The sequence below is a fragment of the Canis aureus genome, chromosome 25 (genome assembly GCF_053574225.1).
Source record: "Canis aureus isolate CA01 chromosome 25, VMU_Caureus_v.1.0, whole genome shotgun sequence".
NCBI classification, from domain to species: Eukaryota; Metazoa; Chordata; class Mammalia; order Carnivora; family Canidae; genus Canis; species Canis aureus.
The window spans coordinates 20,605,050-20,627,964 of NC_135635.1; the positions used below are offsets into that span (position 1 = coordinate 20,605,050).

Below are 22,915 nucleotides of genomic sequence, written 5' to 3' on the forward strand. Positions count from 1 at the left end.
GAGGAGGTGGGTGGGTGGATAGGTGAGATAGGTGTAGGGGATTAAGGAGTGCGCTTGTGATAAGCATCAGGTGATGTATGGAAGTGTTGAATTACTATATTGTACACCTGAAACTAATATTACACTGTATGTTAACTGGAATTAAATTAAAACTTCAAAAAAACTAATCGCAAGGCTAGAATACTACACAATAGAATTTCGAAGGAAAAGCATGTGTCTTAAATTGCATAAGGCGGATATATTTTTAAATTTATAACAAAGTGCTGTCAGAAACTGCACATAACTCTTGATGCACAAAAATAAGCTGATCTATGAGTTTTCTAATAGAAAATAACAGCACTAAAAGGTATGGACTCCCAGACAATTGGGACCTAGGGGCTAGTCTCTATGCATATGAATGTATAGAGCCTGGAAGGATAAACTTAACTTTATCATTCCTTGTGAAAATTATGTACTTCTTAAAGTATTATTTTTTTAAAGATTTATTTATTTATGATAGAGAGAGAGAGGCAGAGACACAGGAGGAGGGAGAAGCAAGCTCCATGACGGGAGCCCGACGTGGGACTCGATCCTGGGACTCCAGGATCGCGCCCTGGGCCAAAGGCAGGCGCCAAACTGCTGAGCCACCCAGGGATCCCCAAATTCTGTACTACTTTAACCTGAAAGGGAAGCCTGACAGAAAAGCATCCCCTTCCAAAAATCTGAAAAATCTTATAAGAGATTTTTCATTGAAAAAGGAAATAAGAAACCATAGAAGTAAGATTATTTAAGTTAGAGATAAGGAAGAGGCCCTAGAAATTATGGGTTAACACACAGCTACATATTAGCCAAAGTTTTCTAGAAATCTTTCAAAGTAAAATAGAATTTGAGATGATTAACATGTAATGCTCTGTGAGGCTGAAACCCAGTTTCTTTCAAGTTCTTGTTTTCTCTTTAACTTACATTTCCAGTAGATAGTTAGTAGTAGTAGTTAGTTATGGATGATATAAAACTGTGTCACTTCAATTTACTTGATTTGAGTCTGCATAAATATAGTTAAGTGAATAATTGCATCTTAAATACTTTTTTATTTAAATGGTATGTATTAACAATACCCATAACTAATTCTGTTGATAACGGAATTTTCAATGTCCAGGCACTGAGTAGCATACACCTTAAAGTCAAAGAGTTTAATTATTGTGCTTAGGATTTTGAATGGAAAAATCTTAGTTTTAAAGCTCATTGCTTCTCTAGAAGTCTCCTATGTCTGAAAACCTAATGATTAAGAAAGTGTTTGGAAAACTAAAATGGCGAGCAGTTGCCAAGAAATCTTACCAAGGAGTGGTTCATGACTATGGGGAGGAACAGCACTTTGGTTTCGCCTTGTAGCCTCTGACTTCCCTATTTCAGAAGAATTTAGTGGAATCAACTCCTTTTTTGACGTCTGAAAAGACAGAATAATAAACAGTTAAGGTGAACTAGGGGTGGTGGAAGGGGAGGAGGGCAGGGGGTGGGGGTGACTGGGTGGCGGGCACTGACGGGGGCACTTGACGGGATGAGCACTGGGTGTTATTCTGTATGTTGGCAAATTGAACACCAATAAAAAATAAATTTATTTTATTTTAAAAATAATAAACAGTTAAGGTTCCTACTTGAATGAAATAAAGATCTTTTAGTAATGATCAAATGTAGGCCAAATGTTGGCAGCACTACCACTGCCCTCATTGGTGTGACAGCTTGCATTTACTGAGGACTGTGTGCTAGGCAATCCACAGGCTCCGCTCATTTCATGTTTCAAATGTTGTGAGGTCAAGAATCTAAGGGCTAAAGAAGCTAATAGCTTGCCCAAGTGTTGGGACCATTATTCTAACCCATCCACCTGACTCCATAGTTCACATTCGTTATAACCATAAATGAATGCACATACTAGAAGGACAAGTTTTAGATTAAGAAGGAAAAGCTGCTTATTTTTAAGAAAAATGATGGTGAAACTGTGTCTCACCTGAAACTACAATGGGAAATAGTGCTATTGAATAAGAAATGGATTAAACTGGAGGCTTTTACCAAAAAGTTAATATACTGTTACATAGTTACAGACCAAGCAAATAGTTAATCAGTAGCTCATCAACATACATCGCTTACCAATGTAGTATTACTGACAACTTATTAGTGTGGCAATTATCCTCTGACCACATCCCTTTTTCTCTTCTGCTAAGGTAACCACTATCTGAGTTTTATGTTTTATGAAACAAAAGTTTATTTTGAACACTAAATAAATGCAATAATGCTCGGTGGGAAAAAGTACAATATTTACCTGTATTGTCTTAAGTTGATGATCTTGATTTATAAAATGTCTACATAATGTATACTGCTTGGAGATTATGTTGGGATGACTTAACTCCCTCCTTCTTGCCTATTGTCTGGCACAAAATGGATACCTAGTAAACATTTACTAAATGTATGAGTAGAAGTTAAATACTAGACCAAAAGACTCATGACATTTGTATAAAAACATTTTTTTTCAATGTTCTTTCTGTCTCTGGTCAGATTTCTCTTTTCTCCTATTTTTTTAGACCACTTATAGACTTACTTTAGATCCTGCTGTTCCCTGAGATACCTTACAATTCTATTGTACTTGACTCTTCCAGATGCGTAGCACTATGTTGAGTCAATTTTGTATATGTAACAATGTATTATAAATAGTATTTGTTAAACCGAGTTAAACAGTATGTAATACTTGTAGTTTACAGTATTAAAATTTCTTTTTCCAGACCATAAGGAGTACATTTAATCCACTGAACTGGAGCCCATTAAAATAATATAATACCTACCATATATTGAGCATATATTGTGTACCAGGCATTGTTAAGTTTTTGTTTTTTTATATCAAATCAAGTAATTCACACACCACTCTAAGTTTGGTGCTATTTGCTACCCCCTATTTAACAGATGAGGAAATTGAGGCACAAAGTTTATAAAACAAGCCTGAGGTTACTTACCAAGCAGTAAGTGTCAAAGTCACAACATGGACCCAGATAGTAAGTGTGCTGAAACTTCTGTCAACCACTATTCTATGTTGTTTCTTAAAAACCATGGAAAGAGTTCATTTTATAGGATGGCATGTTTTCTCAAGGGAAATAATTAAGAAGGAACAAATTTCACCCACTTATTTCATGTGTATTATTACTTATTGTACTTACTTTCCTGGAGTTGATAGCACAAGAATCTTTCATTAAATCTGTTGGACTTGAGTCATCAAGAGAAGGAGACTGTAACCTTCAAAAAGTGACACATAAAAATTTTCTCTATGTATTTAGAGGAAAAATTATCTTATAATATGATTTTAAAAATACAGTGAAAAACAGGAGACTGAAGGTCAGGACAGTTTCCATAATTAGACAACCTATTCAGTGCCATACTTATTTTTCTACTATGGATTGTTGAAAAACACCCTGTGGTAAATAGAAACCTAAAACTCTGAGCTAAGAGCTCTTAGGTAAATCATGTTGTCTGTCTTAATAAAGCATGTGGTAAAGTAATGGATTAATAAATAGCAGTTCAAAGTAGGCATTCACATCAAGATTCTGTTCCTTATCAATTCCATATAAATAACAGAACCAAGAATAAAGAAATTTTCCTAATATCCTGCCTATTTCAATGAAAAATGTGTCCTGTTTTTACTATAATTTATCCCCAGGTAGAAAAATCAACAAACCCCAAAACAATGTAAACAATATCCTACACTTTAATCGCTTCAAGACCTAATATAATAATACTGGTCTCTTCAAGACTTTGACAGTAGCACACAAGGACAAATACAATATGATTCATTCATATGAACTACTCAGAGTAGTCAAATTCAGAGACAGAAAGTAGGCTGGTGATTGCCAGGGACTAAGGGGAGAGGGAAATGGACATCATAGTTTGGTGGGAGTTTCAGTTTTGCAAGGTGAAAAAAGTTCTAGAGATGGATGGTGGTGGTGATTATACCACAATGTAAATGTACTTAATGCTACTGAACTATATACCTAAAAATGGTTCAAATACTAAACTTTGGGGCACCTGGGTAGCTCAGTGTTTGAGCATCTGCCTTTGGCTCAGGTCACGATTCCAGAATCCTGGGATCAAGTCCTGCGTGGGGCTCCCTGCAGGGAGCCTGCTTCTCCCTCTGCCTATATCTCTGCCTTTGTGTATCTCATGAATAAATAAAATCTTAAAAAAATACTATATATATTTTATTCCAATTAAAAGATAAACTGTCTCTCACTGATAGGTTTTTCATTACTTAAGTCACTTAGTTGTAAAACCTTAAATCTAGAAGGAACCCTGGATCCTATAGCAAAAGTCAGTATAGGATTAAATGCCAAGATTGTACAAACTACACACTCAAGCATTTAAAAATACACCCTATGCTATGGCCAGTTTTACATATTAAGTGTTGTAAAGAAATTTGTGATCAAAGTGTATGATGGATTATGTGCATATCCTTGTGTGTATGATTTATAATACTTTCGATACTTAAAGCATATAGCACATTGCAAGTATTCAATATTCAATAAAATTGGACATACAGTAGTCACATGACAAATGTCTCCATGATTTCCTTTAGTGGAAACTTTTTAATAGGAGAACTTAAAAAAATTAGACTAACAAAATGGTAGAAAACAAAAAGCAAAAATTTCTTCCCTCTTCTATATCTCCCACTCTTCAACACCTAGTTGTAAATATGAGAAGACTCAGACTCAACTAGTCTGAACAACTTTCTGTATTGTTATAGATTGTGGGGTTTAGGTTCTTTACAATTCCAAAATCCAAAATGCCTTGAAAACTGATTTTCCATAATTCTTAAAAAAAAAAAAAACTGATTTTTCCATAATTCTTGTGGCAGTAAAATCAGAATTGATCTGAACTCAGCAAAATCTGACCTGATAATGAGGCTAATGTTTTATCCTACTTTGTTCTGCCAGTATTTACAACTATTCACTTTAGAAATATCTTTAAGCTTTTTTACGGAAAACTGCAAAAAGATATAAAATTAGATAATAAAATGAAAGAGCATATATCCACCAAACAGCTTCAGTAATTCTTTCCCAAATCTTATTTAATATATATACCCCAAACTCTTCTCCCACACATTTTACCATTTAACCTGTAAATACTTCTCAAAGCATAAATACTAATTGGATTATGGGGTGCTGCCCATGAGATAACTAATTGTTCTCTTAAAAAAAGTAAATTCCAAAACACGATCTAAGATCCAACGAAATTCTATGTTCAAGGCCTATCTGGTCTCAAGGGTTTTAGATGGGCAATTAGGAGCCTGCATATACACATATTCACATATATAAACTCATCTCTTTTTTTCTTATACAAATGAGTTATTATACATACTATTCTTTTGTTCTATTCCTGCGCTATTAACTACATATTTTAAAGAGCTTTCTATATTAGTATAAATAGAACTACCTAATTCTTAACAGTTGCGCAATACTCTGTTGTATAGGTATGCCATAACAAGTTGTGGCTATGATAAATATTTAAATCACTACTGTAAACAAGCATGCAATGAAAGGTCTTATTCATCGACCTTTGCACAGTCGTGTAAGAATATTTGCTCCTGGGGTAGAATTTGAGTCTAAGACTATAACCATTTACATTTTTTAATAGGTATCATCATATTGCCCTCCAGAATATTTGTATTAACTTATTAATTAAAAACTATTTCCCACTGTTTACTCCCACAGTCACTCACCCATACTGAGTATTATCAAACTTTCAAATCTTTGACAATCTTATAAATGAAAAACCTCATCACCTTGTTTAATTTTATATATAAAGTTGACCCTTGACCAACATGGGATTGAACTGTATGGGTCCACTTACAGTGGTCCACTTACACATGAATTTTCTTTGATAAATACTGTAAGTATATTTTTTCTTATGTTTTTCATCTTCTTTTACATTGAAGTATAGTTGACACACAATGTTACACTAGTTTCAGGCATACAACACAGTTCTTCAACAACTTTATACATTATGCTGTGCTCACCACAAGTGTGGCTCCAATCTGTCACTAATGTTATTACATTACCATTGACTATATTCTCTATGTACCTTTTTTTCCATTGACTTATTAATACTGTAACTGGAAGCCTGTACCTCCCACTTCCTTTCACCCATTTTACCCATCCTCTCCACACTCCTGTTCTCTGGTAACCATCAGTTCTATGTATTTATGGGTCTGTTTCTGCTTTTTGTTAATTTTTTAGACTCCACATAGAAGTGAAATCCTGTGGTATTTCTCTGTCAGACTTATTTCACTCAGTATACAACCTCTAAGTCCATGATGATGTAAGTGGCAAGACCTCATTCCTTTTTTATGACTGAGTAATATCGTGTGTGTGCGTACACACACGCACATATGCTACTTCTTAGCAATAATTGCACCTCAGACAAACCTCATTGCTCAGAATACTGCCACTGTGTAAACACTATTGCAACACTTCTTTATCCATTCATCTATCAATGGACACTTAGGTTGTTTCCATATTTGGCTATCATTAATGGTGCAATAAACATAGGGTGCACAGATCCTTTCAAATTAGTGCTTACATTTTCTTTGGGTAATTACTCAGCAATGGAATTAACAGATCATATATAGGTATTTCTATTTTTAAAGATTTTATTTGAGAGACAACGTGTGTGTGCTAGTGGGGTGAAGGGCGAGGGAGAGAATCTCAAGAAGACTCCTTGCTGGGATGCCTGGGTGGCTCAGCGGTTGAGTGTCTGCCTTTGGCTCAGGGCATGGTCCTGGAGTCCCGGGATCAAGTCTCACATCAGGCTCCCTGCATGGAGCCTGCTTCTCCCTCTGTCTGTGTCTCTCATGAATAAATAAAATCTTTTAAAAATTTTTATTAAAAAAAAAAAAAAGACTACCGGCTGAGCACAGAGTTCATTGACAGCTCGATCTTCCAATCCTGAGATCATGGCCTGAGCTGAAACCAAGAGTCAGACACTTAACTGATTGAGCCACTCAGGTGGTATTTCTATTTTTAATTCTTTGAGGAACCTCTATGCTATTTTCCACGATGGATGCACCAATTTACATTCCCACCAACCATGCATATGGGCTGCTTTTTCTCCACAGTCTCCCCAATACCTGCTATTTCTTGTCTTTTGATTTTTAGCCATTCTGACAGGTGTGAGGTGATATCTCATTGTGGTTTTGATTTGCCTTTCCCTGATGACGAGTGATGTTGAGCATCTTTACATGTATCTATTGGCCATCTGTATGTGTTCTTTGGAGAATGTATATTCAGATCCTCTGCCCATTTTTTTCTATTCTTTTTTATTTTATTATTTATTTATTTTTTTATTCTTTTTTTTTTTTAAATTGAAGTTCTATTTGCCAACATCTAGTATAACACCCAGTGCTCATCCCATCAAGTGCCCTCCTCAGTGCGTCACCCAGTTACCCTATTCCCCTGCCCACCTCCCCTTCCACTACCCTTTGTTTCCCAGAGTTAGGAGTCTCTCATGTTTCCTCTGCCCATTTTTAAATTGTGGTGTTTAGGGTCTTTTTGATGTTGAGTTGTATACATTCTTTATTTTGGGTATTAAGCTGTTACGAAATGTAGTAGTTGTAAATATTGTCTCCTATTCTGTAGGTTACCTTTTAGTTTTGTTGATGCTTTCCTTTGCTGTGTAAAACCTTTTTATTTTGATGTAATTCCGGTAGTTTATTTTTGTTTTTGTTTCCCTTACCTCAGAAGACCTATCTAGAAAATGTTGCTAAGGTCAGTGTCCAAGAGATTACTGCCTTTTTTTCCCCTAGAAATTTTAAGGTTTTAGTTCTCATATTTAGGTCTCTAATCTATTTCAAATTTATTTTTGTGTATGGTATAAGTTCTTTTGCATGTAGCTATCCAGTTTTCCCAGAACTGTTTATTAAAGAGACTGTCCTTTCCCATTGCATGTTCTTCCCTCCTTTTTTATAGATTAATTGACCATATAATCATGGGTTTATTTCTGGGCTCTCTTCTGTTCCATTGATCTATGTGTCTAAATGTGTGCCAATATCATAATTTTTTTTATGATTTAGAATATATCTTGAAATTTGATACTGTGATACCTCCAGGTTTGTTCTTCCTTCTCAAGATTGCTTTGGCTATTTGGAAACTTTCATGGTTTCATACAAATTTCAGGGTTTTAGTTGTACGAAAAATGCTATTTGTATTTTAATAGGGATTATATTGAATCTGTAGATTGCTTCGGATAGTATGGGCATTTTAATATTTTTCCAATCCATGAGCATAGTATGTCCTTCCAATTGTCTGTGTCCTCTTCAATTTCTTTCATCAGTATTTTGTACTTTTCAAGGTACAGAACTTTAAACTCCTTAGTTTATTGCTAGGTATTTTATTAAGTGTAATTGTAAACAGAATTGCTTAATTTCTTAATTGCTTAATTTCTTAATTTCTTGCTTAATTTCTCTTTCTGCTACTTTATTAGCATATAGAAACAACAGGCTTCCATATATTGGTTTTTGTATCTCACAACTTACTGAATCCATTTATTTCCTAGTTTTTTGGTAGAGTTTTTAGTGTTTTATATGTATGGTTCCATGTTATCAGCAAGAAGTAACTGTTTTACTTTATCCTTACCAGTTTGGATGTCTTTTATTCTTTTTCTTGTCTGATAGTTATGGTTAGAACTCCCAGTTCTATGTTGAATAAAAGTGGTGAAGAGGGGATGTTATTGTTCTTGGTCTTAGAGAAAAAGCTCTAGTTTTTCACCATTGAGTGTAATGTCCATTCTGTTTTTTTCATATATGGCTTTTATTTATGTTGAGGTATGTACCTTCTAAACCCACTTTGTTGGATTTTTTTTTTTTTGCATAAATGGATGTTGACTTTTCCCCAATGCTTTATCTGTATCTATTAAGATGATCATGTGATTTCCATATTCATTTTGTTATTGTGGTGTATCAAATTCATCGATTTGCAAATATTGAGCTATCCCTACATCTGGAATAAATCCCACTTGATCATGCTCAATGATCCTTTTAATGCATTTTTGAATCTGGTTTGCTAATTCTTTTCTGAGGATTTCTGCATCTATGTTTATCAGAGATACTGCTATATAGGGTTTTGTTTTGTTTTTTTATAATGTCTGTCTTGTTTTGCTTTGGTATGAGTGTAATGCCAGCCTCATAGAATAAACTGGGAAACGTTCTTTTCTATTTTTTTGGAATAGCTTGAAGGGAGTAGGTATTAACAATTCTTTAAACATTTGGTAGAATTCACCTGTGAATCCATCTGGTCTTGGACTTTTATTTGTTGAGATTTTGATGATCACGATTCCATTTTATTACTAGTAATGGATCTGTCCAGATTTTCTATTTCTTCCTGATTCAGTTTGTAAGACTGTATGTTTCTGGGAATTTATCTATTTCTTCTAGGCTATTCAGTTTATTGGCATATAATTTTTCACAGTAGTTTCTTATAATCCTCTGCAGTGTAGGTTGCAACTTCTGTTTTATTTTTAATTTTGAGACCTCTCTTTTTTGTTGAGTCTGGCTAATGGTTTATCAATTTTGTTTATCTTTCTAAAGAACCAATTCTTAGTTCCACTGATCTTTTAAGTCTCTATTTCATTTATTTCCACACTGGCTTTTATTATTTCTTTTCTTATACTAACTTTGCATTTTGTCCTTCTTTTTTGGCTCCTTTATATGGAAGGTTACATTGTTTGAGATTTTTCTTGTTTCTTGAGGTAGGCCTGTATCACTGTAAACTTCCTTCTTAGAACTGCTGTTGCTAAGTCTGGCCAGGGGTTTATCAATCTTATTAATCTTTCAAAGAACCAGGTCTTAGTGTTGTTGATCTGTTTTACTGTTCTTTTGGTTTCTATTTCATTGATTTCTGCTTTAATCTCCATTATTTCTATTCTCCTGCTGGATTTAGGCTTTATTTCCTGTTCTTTCTCTAGTGCCTTTAGGGGTAAAGTAGGGTTGTGTATCTGAGACCTTTCTTGTTTCTTGAGAAAGGCCTGTATTGCTATATACTTCCCTCTTAGGACTGCCTTTGCTGCATCCCAAAGGTTTTGAACAGTTGTGTTTTCATTTTCATTTGTTTCCATGAAATTTTTAAAAAAGATTTTATTTATTTATTCATGAGAGGCAGAGAGAGAGAGAGAGAGAGAGAGAGTGAGAGAGAGAGAGAGAGAGAGAGAGGCAGAGACACAGGCAGAGGGAGAAGCAGGCTCCACACAGGGAGCCTGATGTGGGCCTCGATCCTGGGTCTCCAGGATCAGGCCCTGGGCTGAAAGTGGTGGTAAATCGCTGAGCCACCTGGGCTGCCCTGTTTCCATGAATTAAAAAAAAAAAAATTAAATTTCCTGGTTGGCCCATTCATGCTTTAGTAGGATGCTCTTTAACCTCCATGAATTTGAATTCTTTCCAAATTTCCTCTTATGATTGAGTTCCAGTTTCAAAGCATTGTGGTCTGGAAATATGCATGGAATGATCCCAGTCTTTTTGTACTGACTGAGATCTGATTTGTGACCCAGCATGTAATCTATTCTGGAGAATGTTCTTCGTGCACTTGGGAAGAATGTGTATTCTGTTGCTTTAGGATAGAATGTTCTAAATATATCTGTGAAGTCCATCTGGTCCAGTGTGTCATTCAAAGCCTTTGTTTCCTTGTTGATCTTCTGCTTAGATTATCTATACATTGCAGTGAGTGGGGTGTTAAAGTCCCCTACTATTGTATCATTATCAATGTGCTTATTTAATTTTGTTATTAATTGGCTTATATAACTGGCCACTCCCATGTTAGGACATAAAAATTTACAATTATTAGATCTTGTTGGATAGACCCTTTAATTAAGATATAGTATCCTTCTTCATCTCTTATTACAGCCTATGGTTTAAAATCTAATTTGTCTGATATAAAGATTGCTACCTCAGCTTTCTTTTGATGTCCATTAGTATGATAAATGGTTTTCCACCTCCCTCACTTTTTTTTTAAAGATTTATTTATTCATGATAGACACAGAGAGAGAAAGAGAGAGGCAGAGACACAGGAAGAGGGAGAAGCAGGCTCCACGCCAGGAGCCCGATGTGGGACCTGATCCCGGGACACCAGGATCACACCCTGGGCCAAAGGCAGGGGCCAAACCACTGAGCCACCCAGGGATCCCCCTCCCTCACTTTCAATCTGAAGGTGTCTTTGAAGCTAAAATGAGTCTCTTGCAGACAGTGTTTCAATGGTTCTTGCTTTTTTTTATCCAATCTGATAACCCTGTGTCTTTTGATTGGAGCATTTAGCCCATTTACATTGAGTAACTATTGAAAGATATGAACTTAGCACCCATTGTATTACCTGTAAGGTCACTGTTTCTGAATATTTTCTCTATTCCTTTCTGGTCTGTTACTTTGGGCTCTCTCTTGGCTTAAAGGATATCTTTTCATATTTCCTGTAGGACTGGTTTGGTGGTCACAAATTCTTTTAGTATCTGTTATTCTGGAAGCTTTTTATCTCTCTTTATATTTTCAATGACATCTTAGTTGGATAAGTATTCTTGGCTGCATGGTTTTCTCATTTAGCACCCTGAATATATCATACCAATCCTTTCTGTCCAGCCAGGTCTCTGTGGATAGGTTTCTACCCTTGTAGGTTATTGACCTCTTGTCCTGAGCTGCTTTAAAACTTACCAAAAAGAAAAGAGAAAGGATTCAAATAAATAGAATAATGAATGAAAGAGGAGAGATCACAATCAACAATTATAAGAACATATTATGAGCAATATCAACAAATTAAGCAATCTGGAAGAAATGGATGCATTCCTAGAGACATATAAACTACCAAAACTGAAACAGGAAGAAATAGAAAACCTGCACAGACCCATAACCAGCAAGAAAGCAGAAGAAGTGATCAAAAATCTCCCAACAAAAAGGAGTCCAGGGCTGGATGGCTTTCTAGCAGAATTCTACCAAACATTTATTTTTTTAAAGACTTCTTTTAAAGATTTTATTTATTTATTCATGAGACACACACACACAGAGAAAGAGAGAGAGAGAGAGAAAGAGAGAGGCACAGAGACACAGGCAGAGGGAGGAACAGGCTCCATGCAGGGAGCCTGACATGGGACTCGATCTCGGGTCTCCAGGATCAGGCCCTGGGCTGAAGGTGGTGCTAAACTGCTGAGCCACCCGGGCTGCCCTCCACCAAACACTTAAAGAAAAGGTAATACCTATTCTTCTCAAGCTGTTTCAAAAATAGAAATGGAAGGAAAACTTCCAAATTCTTTGTATGAGCCCAGCATTACCTTGATCCCAAAACCAGACAAAGTCCCCACCAAAAAGAGAATTAGAGATCAATATCCCTAATGAACACAGGTGCAAAAATTCTCACCAATGTACTAGCCAATAGGATCTAACAGTACATTAAAAGGATTCTTCATCATGACCAAGTGGGATTTATTCCTGGGCTGCAAGGCTGGTTCAACATCTGCAAATCAATCAATGTGATACATTAGAGTAATAAAAGAAAAGACAAATACCATATGATCCTCTCAATAGATGCAGAAGAAGCATCTGACAAAGTACAGCATCCTTTCTTGATTAAAACTCTTAACAGTATAGGGATGGAGGGAATATACCTCAATATCATAAAAGCCAAATATGAGAAGCCTACCGTGAATATCGTTCTTAATGGGGAAATCCTGAGAGCTTTTCCCCTAAGGTCAGGAACCTGACAAAGATGTCCACCCTCACCACTATTGTTCAACATAGTCCTAACCTCAACAATCAGAAAACAAAAAGAAATAAAAGACATCCAAATCAGCAAAGAAGTCAAACTCTCATTCTTCACAGATGACATGATACTCTATATATGGAAAATCCCAAAGCATATTTTATACTTTTTAATTTTATATATCTTAATTTTTGTTGCTATAACTGATTTTATTACTTTTGTTTAACCATCATACTAGCTTTATAAGTGGTTGATCTATGACCCTCATTATGTATATTTTTTAACCAGTGAAAATTTTTCCTTTCATAATTTTCTACTTATAGCCTTTTCTGATCAAAGAATTCTCTTTAACGTTTCAAGTAAGGCCAGTTTAGTGGTGGTGAAATCTTTTAACTTGTATTTGGGGAACTCTTATTTCTCCTTAATTATTTTTTTAAAGATTTTAATTATTTACTCATGAGAAACATAAAGAGAGGCAGAGGCAGGGAAAGAAGCAGGCTCCCTGCTTGGGAAGCCTGATACAGGACTCAATCCCAGGACCCTAGGATTACAACTTGAGCCAAAGGCAGATGCTCAACGACTGAGCCACCCTACTGCCCCTCTCTCCTTAATTCTTAATGATAATCTTGCTGGGTAGAATATTCTTAGTTGTAGATTTTTTCCTTTCAGCCCTTTGAATATACCCAACCACTCTCTTCTGGCCTGGAAATTTTCTGCTGAAAAATCAGCTGATAGTTTAATGGATTTCCCTTATACATTTCTAGTTGCCACTCTCTGCTGCTTTTAAAATCCTCTTAATAATTGTCAAAAACTGAAGATACTTCAAAAACTGAAGTCATGCTGTGGACTTCCTTGGGTTTATCTTGTTTGAGGATTTTTGTTTGTTTGCCTCCTTAACCTGGGTGTCTGTTTGCTTCCCCAGGCTAGGGAAGTTTTCAGTTACTGTGTCTTCAAATAAGTTTTCTGCCCACTTCTCTCTCTCTTCTTCTTCTGGGATTCTTATGATACAAATATTTGTTCACTTGATATTGTCTTAACCCGTCATTTTTTTTTTTAACAATTTTACCCATTCATTCATGAGAGACACAGAGAGAGGCAGAGACAGGCAGAGGAAGAAACAGGCTCCATGCAGGGAGACTGATGTGGGACTCGATCCTGGGCCTCCAGGATCATGCCCTGAGCCAAAGGCAGATGCTCAACCACTGAGCCACCCAGGTTTCCCAACCCATCCTTATTTTTAAAATCTTTTCTTTTTGCCATTCAGCTTGGATGCTTTCCATTATCTGGTCTTCAAAATTAGTGATCCATTCTTCTGTATATGCTAATGTATATTGATTCCCTCTTTTGTATTTTTCATTTCAGTCACTGTATTCTTCAATCCTGATTATTTTAATATTTTCTATCGATTTGTTGAAATTCTTTTTTTTTTAATTTTTATTTATTTATGATAGTCACAGAGAGAGAAAGAGAGGCAGAGACACAGACAGAGGGAGAAGCAGGCTCCATGCACCGGGAGCCTGATGTGGGGTTCGATCCCGGGTCTCCAGGATCGCGCCCTGGGCCAAAGGCAGGCGCCAAACCGCTGCGCCACCCAGGGATCCCGATTTGTTGAAATTCTAAGTTCATCCACTCTTCTCTCTAATCCAGTGAGTAACTTTGTGACCAATACTTTGAATTCTTTATCAGATAGATTGGCTATCTCTATTTATTTTTTCCTAGGGTTTTGTCTTGTTTTATTTGGTGCATATTTCTTTCTCCTCATTTTGACTGACTTAATGTTTTTGTTTCCATGAATTAAGTGGAATAGCTACTTCTCCTAAACTTGAGGAAATGGGCTTGTGTAAGGTTGTCCTCTATGTAGACTAAGAACCTGATAACTTTTGCTGACTGGCTAGACCTGGGGTGGCATGGATGGGGATCCCAGGGTACTCTATGCTAGGGCTGCCCTGGTGGGAGCTGGAGCTGAAGTGGTCACAGGTCAGTAGAGTCCCAGTGCTGTTTGCACAGAGGGTGCCCTGGCAGGACAGCAGAGATGAGGCAGTATAAACTGGGGGTTTCTGGGGCTCTCCACATAGAGAGAAGCTTGGCAGAATGGCTGGAAATTAGGCAGGGCTGAGCCTGAGGGTTCTGGAGCACATTGTGAAGAGAAGCACCCTGATGGAGCATCTGGAGCTAATGCAGGCATGAGCCAGGTGGTCCCAGAGTGCTCTGCACCAGAGGTCATGTGGAAGTGAAGTGGTTCAGGCCTGGAATATTCTAGGGTACTTTGTACCTGTATCACCTTTGCAAGACAGCTGGAGCTGTAGTGAACACTGACCTGGTATGTGCTATACTGAGACCACCTTGCTGGGACAGCAGGGCTGGTGTGGGCTAGGGGCATGAAGCTCACTGAAGAAACAGGCCGTCTAGGATGCTGCATCCTAGATGCTGGGACCCTGCTCCCATCCACACTCTCTAGGTGGAGGGGGACTATAAGCTGTGGCAGCTAGCCCCTCTGACCTGGAGTTCCAGGAGCTCCCTTGCTATTGGACAAAGTTCAAGGCTAGTTCCTGTAGATTCTAGTTGCTCTTCTAAATGGTGGCTTATTTGTGTATGCCCCATGGCAGACAAATCTGCTTCTAGTCCCTCAGCATGATCTCTTCCCACTGCTGTTTGCAGTGTCAAGGGTAGGGATTCCCTTTGTTACCGTGTCTGTATCTTTCTTGCTATTCTTTCTGTAGTCTCTATATCTTCAATTGTACAGAAGCTGTTCAGTCAGCCTTTAGTTCTTCTTTAGGAGAAACTGCTCTATAAATAGGTATAGATTTGGTGTGTGTGTTTGTGTGGCAGAGATGAATTCAGGGTCTTCTTATGTCACAATCTTGGAACAGAATCTTTTCCTTATGATTTTTCTCTAGCTTACTTTATTGTAAGACTATATATATAATACATTACAAAATATGTGTTAATTTACTATCTACGTTATTGGTAAGACTTCTAGTCAACAGTAGACTATTAGTATTTAAATTTTAGAAGTTATATGAAGATATTTGGAGGAGTGGATTATGTCCTCAACTCCCATGTTGTTCAAGGGTCAGCTGTATATATTTGTAACTGTGAGTAGGGTTGAGCAATTGTTTTTTGTTTTTGTTTTAATTTTAGGAGGTTAACATACAGTGTAATATTGGTTTCTAGAGGTTGATTCAGTGATTCACCACTTATATACAATACTCGGTGGGGGTTGAGCAACTGTTGAAGGCTCAGTACCATTTACAATTTTTTCTATTCTATTCTCTTTTTATTGGGTTCTTTTAAAAAATTACTTAATAACTTTATATCCTATATAAAGTTTAATATAAATAAAAGCTAATAAAATTATAAAATTTATAAAGTTTAAATAGTTTATTCTTTTATAAAACTTCATATAGTAAGATATATTAAGTTCATTTTAGCATATGAAACATATATTTCCTGCAATTTATTATTTTACCTTTGTCATAATGGCTATTACACTTAAGTTTTCAGTTTTTATATAATTTATCAACTTTTTTCTTTATGAATTCTGGATTTTTTATGATGCTTAGAAAGGACTTTTTTTTTTTTAAAGATTTTATTTATTCATGAGAGAGAGAGAGAGAGGCACGCAGAGACATAGGCAGAGAAAGAAGCAGGCTCCATGTAGGGTGCCCGATGTGGGACTCAAGGGTAACGCCCTGGGCTGATCAGCTTAGCTGCTGAGTCACCCAGGCATCCCAGAAAGGACTTTCCAAACTAAGATTATAAGAGTTCATATCTCTGTTCTTGAAATACTTCTATAGTTCTTAAATTTTACTTTGAACTCTTTGGTTTATCTGAAATTTATTTTAATATAAAGAATAAAGTTGGTGTTCAGCTTTCCGTTCCCCCCCCCATTGGTTATAGAGTTATTATAATGCTCTTAGTTGTTTAATCTATTTCCCCTCACTGATTTGAAATGCCACTTTTGCCATATAATAAAATTCCCATATATGTTTGGGAATATTTCTGAAATCTGTTCTTTCCCATTAATCTATTTGTGGATTGTACTGAAATGTTTTAGTGACTAAAACTTTACAATATATTTTAATATCAATTAGGGTTAATCTCTTTTGGTTTTTAGAATTTTCCTCGATATGTTTAGTAATATTTGTTGAATTCTAAAAACATATGCAAGATGCCATTTTGACTGGATCCACATTGAATTCATAGATTAGCTTAACAAACACTAGCATCCTTACAGTAGTGGTCTTCCCATTGAAAAAACAACTATCCAGAAAGTTATTCAAGTCATCTTTTGTGAACTTTTGTAGCATTAAAAATTTGTTTTCATATAATTCTGAACACTTGTAAAGTTCATGTCTAAATACTTCATTGTTACTTCTAGAAAAATGATCTTCTCTTCCATTATATTATTGAACTAGTTACTGTTTACACACAGGAAACTTCCTGATTTTTAAATGTTGGTTTTATAAATATAATAATTTAACTTGTGAAAATATTTGGACCAATAAAACATTACCTTTGTAAATCTAGGACTTCATTTACAATATCTGTTCCAATACTACCAGCACCAAGTACTATTCCAGCAGACATTCCAGGCACACTAATACAAGACTGTTTAGAGGATTCTAAATAATAACAACAAAAGGAAAAATTCAATTGAAGACTTTTAAAACATATATGTATATATATAACTTTGGTTAATATTTTTTATTTCAACTCAAATATATTTCCTGTTTCCCTCTTTAAGAGAAATAGCTACATCCTAAAATGTTACAGCCATTCATGCTTGCATTACAAACATAACTCATGATGGTTTAAGCTATGTATAAAGAATGATAGGAATCAAATGTATAGAACATCACTGAGGGTACAATCATAACTTGTAATCCTTGAGTACAGATATTTCATTCCCATTGTAATCTCCATACTAAAGCTAGAGCAATACTGCTTTATTTTTAATATTCCTGAATATTTCTATTTTTATTTGTACAAGTAATGCATTAAAATGTTTCTATGGTGGAAAACCAAGATAAGCAAAAACTTCCTCTTAATGCTTTTCATTAACTTGCCCAACAGATGTGTATTGAATAACACAAACTACAAAGAACTATGGAGGCTGCTAGGGGTAGATAATGGATAAAATACCATTCCTACTCTTGAAGCAATCAGTCTAGTGGCAGGCCAGTTGAGCAAACAACTATTGTGATACGATGTAAGATTATAATGGAAGTATGATCAAAGTATTGTAGAAATTCTGAAAAGGATAACTTAAGCTATAGAAGTTTTTGCAGTTTTACCTTGAAATGTTTCCTTCTCCAAACAGAAAAAGATGGTAATAATAGCAACAATCCTAGTAATAAATCTCTATCCTTTAAAACTAAGCTTACCTTCTGATGATTGAGAACTGCAAGGAAGTAATGATACTTCTCTCATCTCACTATGTCCCCTAAAATTAAGAAATACCATAGGTGATTTTTCTTAAGTAAAGGAAATTATTAAGGTCACTACATTAAAGCCCTGTGTATTTATCAGTTCTTGGCCTTTTTGTTGTATATATACACGTTGTTAATATCATCACAAGAGATCAAAGTATTGATATGCTAAGTACCCGGGCTTTTGCCCAATGCCCTATTACTCTGTAAGGTACATTTTCTCACAGTAACAAACTCTGTATACTAATGATAAGAAGGCAAGGATTATTGGAATGAATAACAGGGGATACTGTTAGAGATACTAAGCTTTGGGGGCCTTTTAAAAAAAACTAAATATAGTAGATTAGGAAATAGAATTTGCTGGATGCAACCTTACAACAATCATGAAGAAAAACTTACAGGAAAAAACAACTTAGAATGGGCTATGTTATCCTATTAAGCAAATCAGGAAAAGTTGGCGCTTCTTCTAGGCTGGCTGACACAGTCATAGCCAGATATTCCCAAACAATCACTTCTAGTACCCCAGGCTTAGAAGATGTGCATGTAAAAATGACGTGCAGGACAAAATAATTTCTTACAAAAATATATAGTTTAAAGCTACAACTTCATCATTTAGTGGAGGGACAAGGCAAGGCCATGAAGAGTAGGAAGGAATAGCTTGAGTGAATGTATTTACTATCACATTTTGTACCAAGCAAAAAGAAATGTATTACAAAAGGGAAAATTATGAGAAGTAATTTTCATAATTTCAGATTATGAGAAGTAACATCACTGAACAGTAAATTAATTGCCAAAAAAAAATGTCCTCAAGTTACAAAACCAGATGATCATACAACTTTAATGGTTTAGCAAGATGAGAAAAGACACTCATTTGAAGTTAACATAAAGGTCTTAACAACATAAAAAATTACTTACAAAACTAAAGTGTTGACAGACACAATATATTCCAGTTCTTTGGTCCAAGGATTTGTGAAACTAAACCACTGGCTTTTTAAAGTTACAAAAGAGCCGTCTTTCTTTCTGAACTTGTATGAATCTGTAAATATTTTCTCTTTGCTCTGTAGAACTTAACAGGAGAAGGTGGTAATTAGCATAATGGTCTACAACTATATAAATCAATCACCTGAGGATTAATTCAAGTTTCAGATTTCACAGGAATGAGACATGAGTAGAAGCTGTAATTAAAAAATACCAGAAAATTACCCCACTGAATACATACCTGCTTTGTGCTTATCAGTCAAATTACTATGGTCATCCTGATGAAAATATTCATAACAAGAAGTTCCCAGAAGTTCCTGAGGCAGATATCCTAAAATTGCTGTTGCCCTGGTGTTAAAATTGAAAATAAACTTCAGATTGGTGAATGCATTCCCTTCCAGAGTACTATTGGCCCCATACCAATAGTCAGGGTCAGGGATAGTAGGAAAGTGGACAGGGGGATGAGTAACCCATATGCATCACTGGGCTTCCTTTGGCTATCCTAGACCCAGATTAAGGTACAAAATAGAATGGACACCCACCCAGTCCAGAGAATGCTCTTTCAACCATTCACTAATAAAATTGTAGCCACAGACCATGCTCAGTTTCTGCACCACTGGCTAAAATATATTCCAGTTTTTATCTAGCAGTGCTACAAAGCACATCTTTAATAGCCTTAAGTACCCCATTGAACTCTAATCATTATGGCATTTAATGTTCACCTTTGGTCCACATAGACAAATTTTCCATTCATTGCAAACCGGGTTATAAATTCAGTTGGCTTCACTTTAATCTCTCCACTGTTCTGTGGGACAATATATGGATGTAATCTTCCAATGGCAACAAGGCAGGTAAAATTACTACTGTTTTTCTTATTGTCCCTTTCTTCTTCCAGTCCAACAATATTTGGAGGCCAGCTTCTCAAGTAACCAGTGCAGTGGATAGTACAGAATTTTCTATGATCTAAGTCAAAAGTTGTTAAAAAAGAATGTTTGAGTCATTGTGAATAAACTCTTAAATTTCTTTGACATTTATAATAGTTATAATTATGCTATAAAGCATTTTAGCATTTAAACGTGCTAAAATATGAAAGGGGAAGATGTTGCATTGAAAAGAAATCATCAATTTCATTTAACAACCTTATTAATGGGTTGTTTTTCTCATAAAGTATACCTACTACAATAAAAAGTTAAAAGATTGATTTAATTTACGTTTAAGTAGGCCTAGAGCTTAATATATTGCCAAGCCAGTTTTTAAAATTATAATAATTCATATTTGTTAGAAAAAGTTAAACTTCAAGCTCCCTTGCTCTTTGCCACCAAGGTGCTATTTTTAGCTAACTCTTTGGTATAATTCATATTCAAAATTTATAAAGAACAGTTAATTACACAGAAATTCTTAAATTTCTTATTTAGCACTTATATAATTGTTAATTTTTATCTATGGTTATAATAGACTATAAAAATATTTAGAGAACATTTGGAGAAATTCATAAAAGGTATAAAAATAAATTTTAATTTAAATTTCACTTTTCAGAAAACTCTCAAGCAATTAATTCATAGGAAAAAGCTTGTCAAATAGGCCTGATCAAAATAATAAAAAATTAGAGATAATACATATGCTCAAGTATCAGGAAATTCTTAAAACAATGAGATGCAACACAGGCATAAAAAATTGGCAGTATATAGATTACAGCAATCCACAGGTAAAAAAAAAAACAAAAAACAAAAAAACTGACTTAAATTTTCAAAAGAAGGGAGAAAAAAGCCTGGCAAAAATTATTACTGTTGTTTGTGATAAGATTTAGAAAAGACCAGAACATTCATTGTTTTAAATCACTATTTGGCAAGACTGTTATTACAACAAATTAAAAAAAAAATGAACAGAGGATAATAAGTAAATCTTATAAGACAGCAACTACTAGTAATAGCAAAGACCTGGAGAATACTTTATATGCTATGCTGTTTTAAGTGCTTTAAATGTATAATCTTAATAATCCTGTGAGGTGTTCTTATATTAGCACCATTATCTCAGGAAACTGAGAGTTAATGCCACAGTCACAGCAGAAAGAGTGGAGCTGTGAATGCTCTGTCGTGGAAGGTGTCCAAACATGAGATGTCTGTGTGATGAAGGGGGAAGGGAACAAATGGTGTTTCAGTCAGAGGGAACAGCCAGTGTAAGCCCAGAGCCAAGAGTGTCAGACGTTGCTGAAGGCATAGTCTGTGATGAGGAAGTGGCTTGAGAACAAAGCAGTGAACAGATAGGTTAGCTCTTGTTTTTGTTTGTTTTTTAAAAGATTTTATTTATTTGATAAATATTTGAGAGAGAGAGCATATGCATGAGTGAGAGAGAGAAAGCAGGGCAGAGGGAGGAGAAGCAGACTCCCTGCTGAGCAGGAAGCCTGACATGGGGCTTGATCCCAGGACTCTGGGATCACCCAAGCCAAAGGCAGATGCCCAACTAACTTGAGCCACCCAGGCACCCCTAGGTTAGCTCTAGTAAACCATGCATAGGACATTGCACTCATCACCTAACAGACATCACCACCTCCATGGTCCACAGATGTCTTAATCTGTCATTATCTCTTTCAAAAAACCACATGTATTTTTTTCTTTTTTAAAAAATAATTTAAGCGTAATTAACACACAATGTTACATTAGTTTCAGGTATACAACATAGTGATTCAACAAGTTTAAACATTATGCTATGTTCACAAGTGTAGCTACCATCTGTCACCATACAATGCTGTATCATTGACTGTATTTCTTATTCTGTGCCTTTTATTCTCATGACTTATTCATTCCATAACTAAAAGCCCGTATCGCCTAATCCCCTTCACCCATTTTCCCCATAACTTCATCCCTCTCCCTTTCGGCAACCATCAGTTTGTCCTATGTTTATAGTTTTTATGTTCTTCGTTTGTTTGTTCTTTCATTTTAAATTCCACATATTAGTGAAATCATACGGTATTTGACTTATTTTACTTAGCATAATACCCTCCAGGTCTGTCCCTGTTGTCTTATATGGTACAATAGCATCCTTTTTCATGGCTGTGTAATATTTCTACAGAATCAAAAGTGAAGGAAAAAAAAAAAACTATGGGGACTACACCAAACTCAAAAGGTTTTCCCTGGTGAAGGGAACCATCAGTAAGACAAAAAGGCAACCTACTGAATGGGAGAAGATGTTTGCAAATGATATATCCAATAAGGGGTTAATATCCAAAATAGATAATGAATTTATAAAACTCAACAACCCACACACCAAAAAAAAAAAAAAAATTAAAAATGGGCAAAGGACCTGACTAGACAATTTTCCAAAGAAGACATGCAGATGGCCAAAAACTCACATGAAAAAAAATGCTTAGCATCACTAATCATCAGGGAAATGCAAATCCAAAGCACAATGAGATATCACCTGACACTTGTCAGAATGGCTAAAATAAAAAATATAAGAAATAACAAGTGTTGGTAAGGATGTGGAGAAAAAGGAACCCTAATACACTGTGGGTGGGAATGCAAATTGGTACAACCAATGTTCTTCAAAAACTTAAAAATAGAAATATATGATCCAATAATTCCTCTACTGGGTATTTACCCCAAAAAAGCAAAAATACTTATCTGAGAGGATATATGTACTTCTATGTTTATTGCAGCATTACTTACAATAGCCAATAAATGGAAGCAACCTAAGAGTCCATCAATAGATGAATAAATAAGATGTGGTATATGCATACTATGGAATATTATGCAGCCAAATCCTATCTTT

At 35.5% G+C, this 22,915-nt stretch overlaps 1 protein-coding gene across 6 annotated transcripts in view; it reads right to left on the reverse strand.

Annotated features, from left to right (window-relative positions):
• The window catches only part of BMAL2 (basic helix-loop-helix ARNT like 2), a 117,108-nt gene that overhangs the window by 4,394 nt on the left and 89,799 nt on the right, over nt 1-22,915 (reverse strand). For 4 of the 6 annotated variants that reach the window (XM_077870647.1, XM_077870649.1, XM_077870645.1 and 1 more), the window contains 7 exons: nt 19,870-20,110; nt 19,389-19,495; nt 19,085-19,235; nt 18,125-18,183; nt 17,254-17,362; nt 3,180-3,255; nt 1,315-1,423 (listed from right to left, as the gene is read on the reverse strand). In XM_077870647.1, coding sequence (XP_077726773.1) covers nt 1,315-1,423; nt 3,180-3,255; nt 17,254-17,362; nt 18,125-18,183; nt 19,085-19,235; nt 19,389-19,495; nt 19,870-20,110 — 852 coding nt within the window. Of the gene's footprint in view, nt 1-1,314; nt 1,424-3,179; nt 3,256-12,237; nt 12,492-17,253; nt 17,363-18,124; nt 18,184-19,084; nt 19,236-19,388; nt 19,496-19,869; nt 20,111-22,915 lie in introns of those variants that run through there. The other 2 variants (XR_013364109.1, XM_077870650.1) reach the window with 2 other exon arrangements.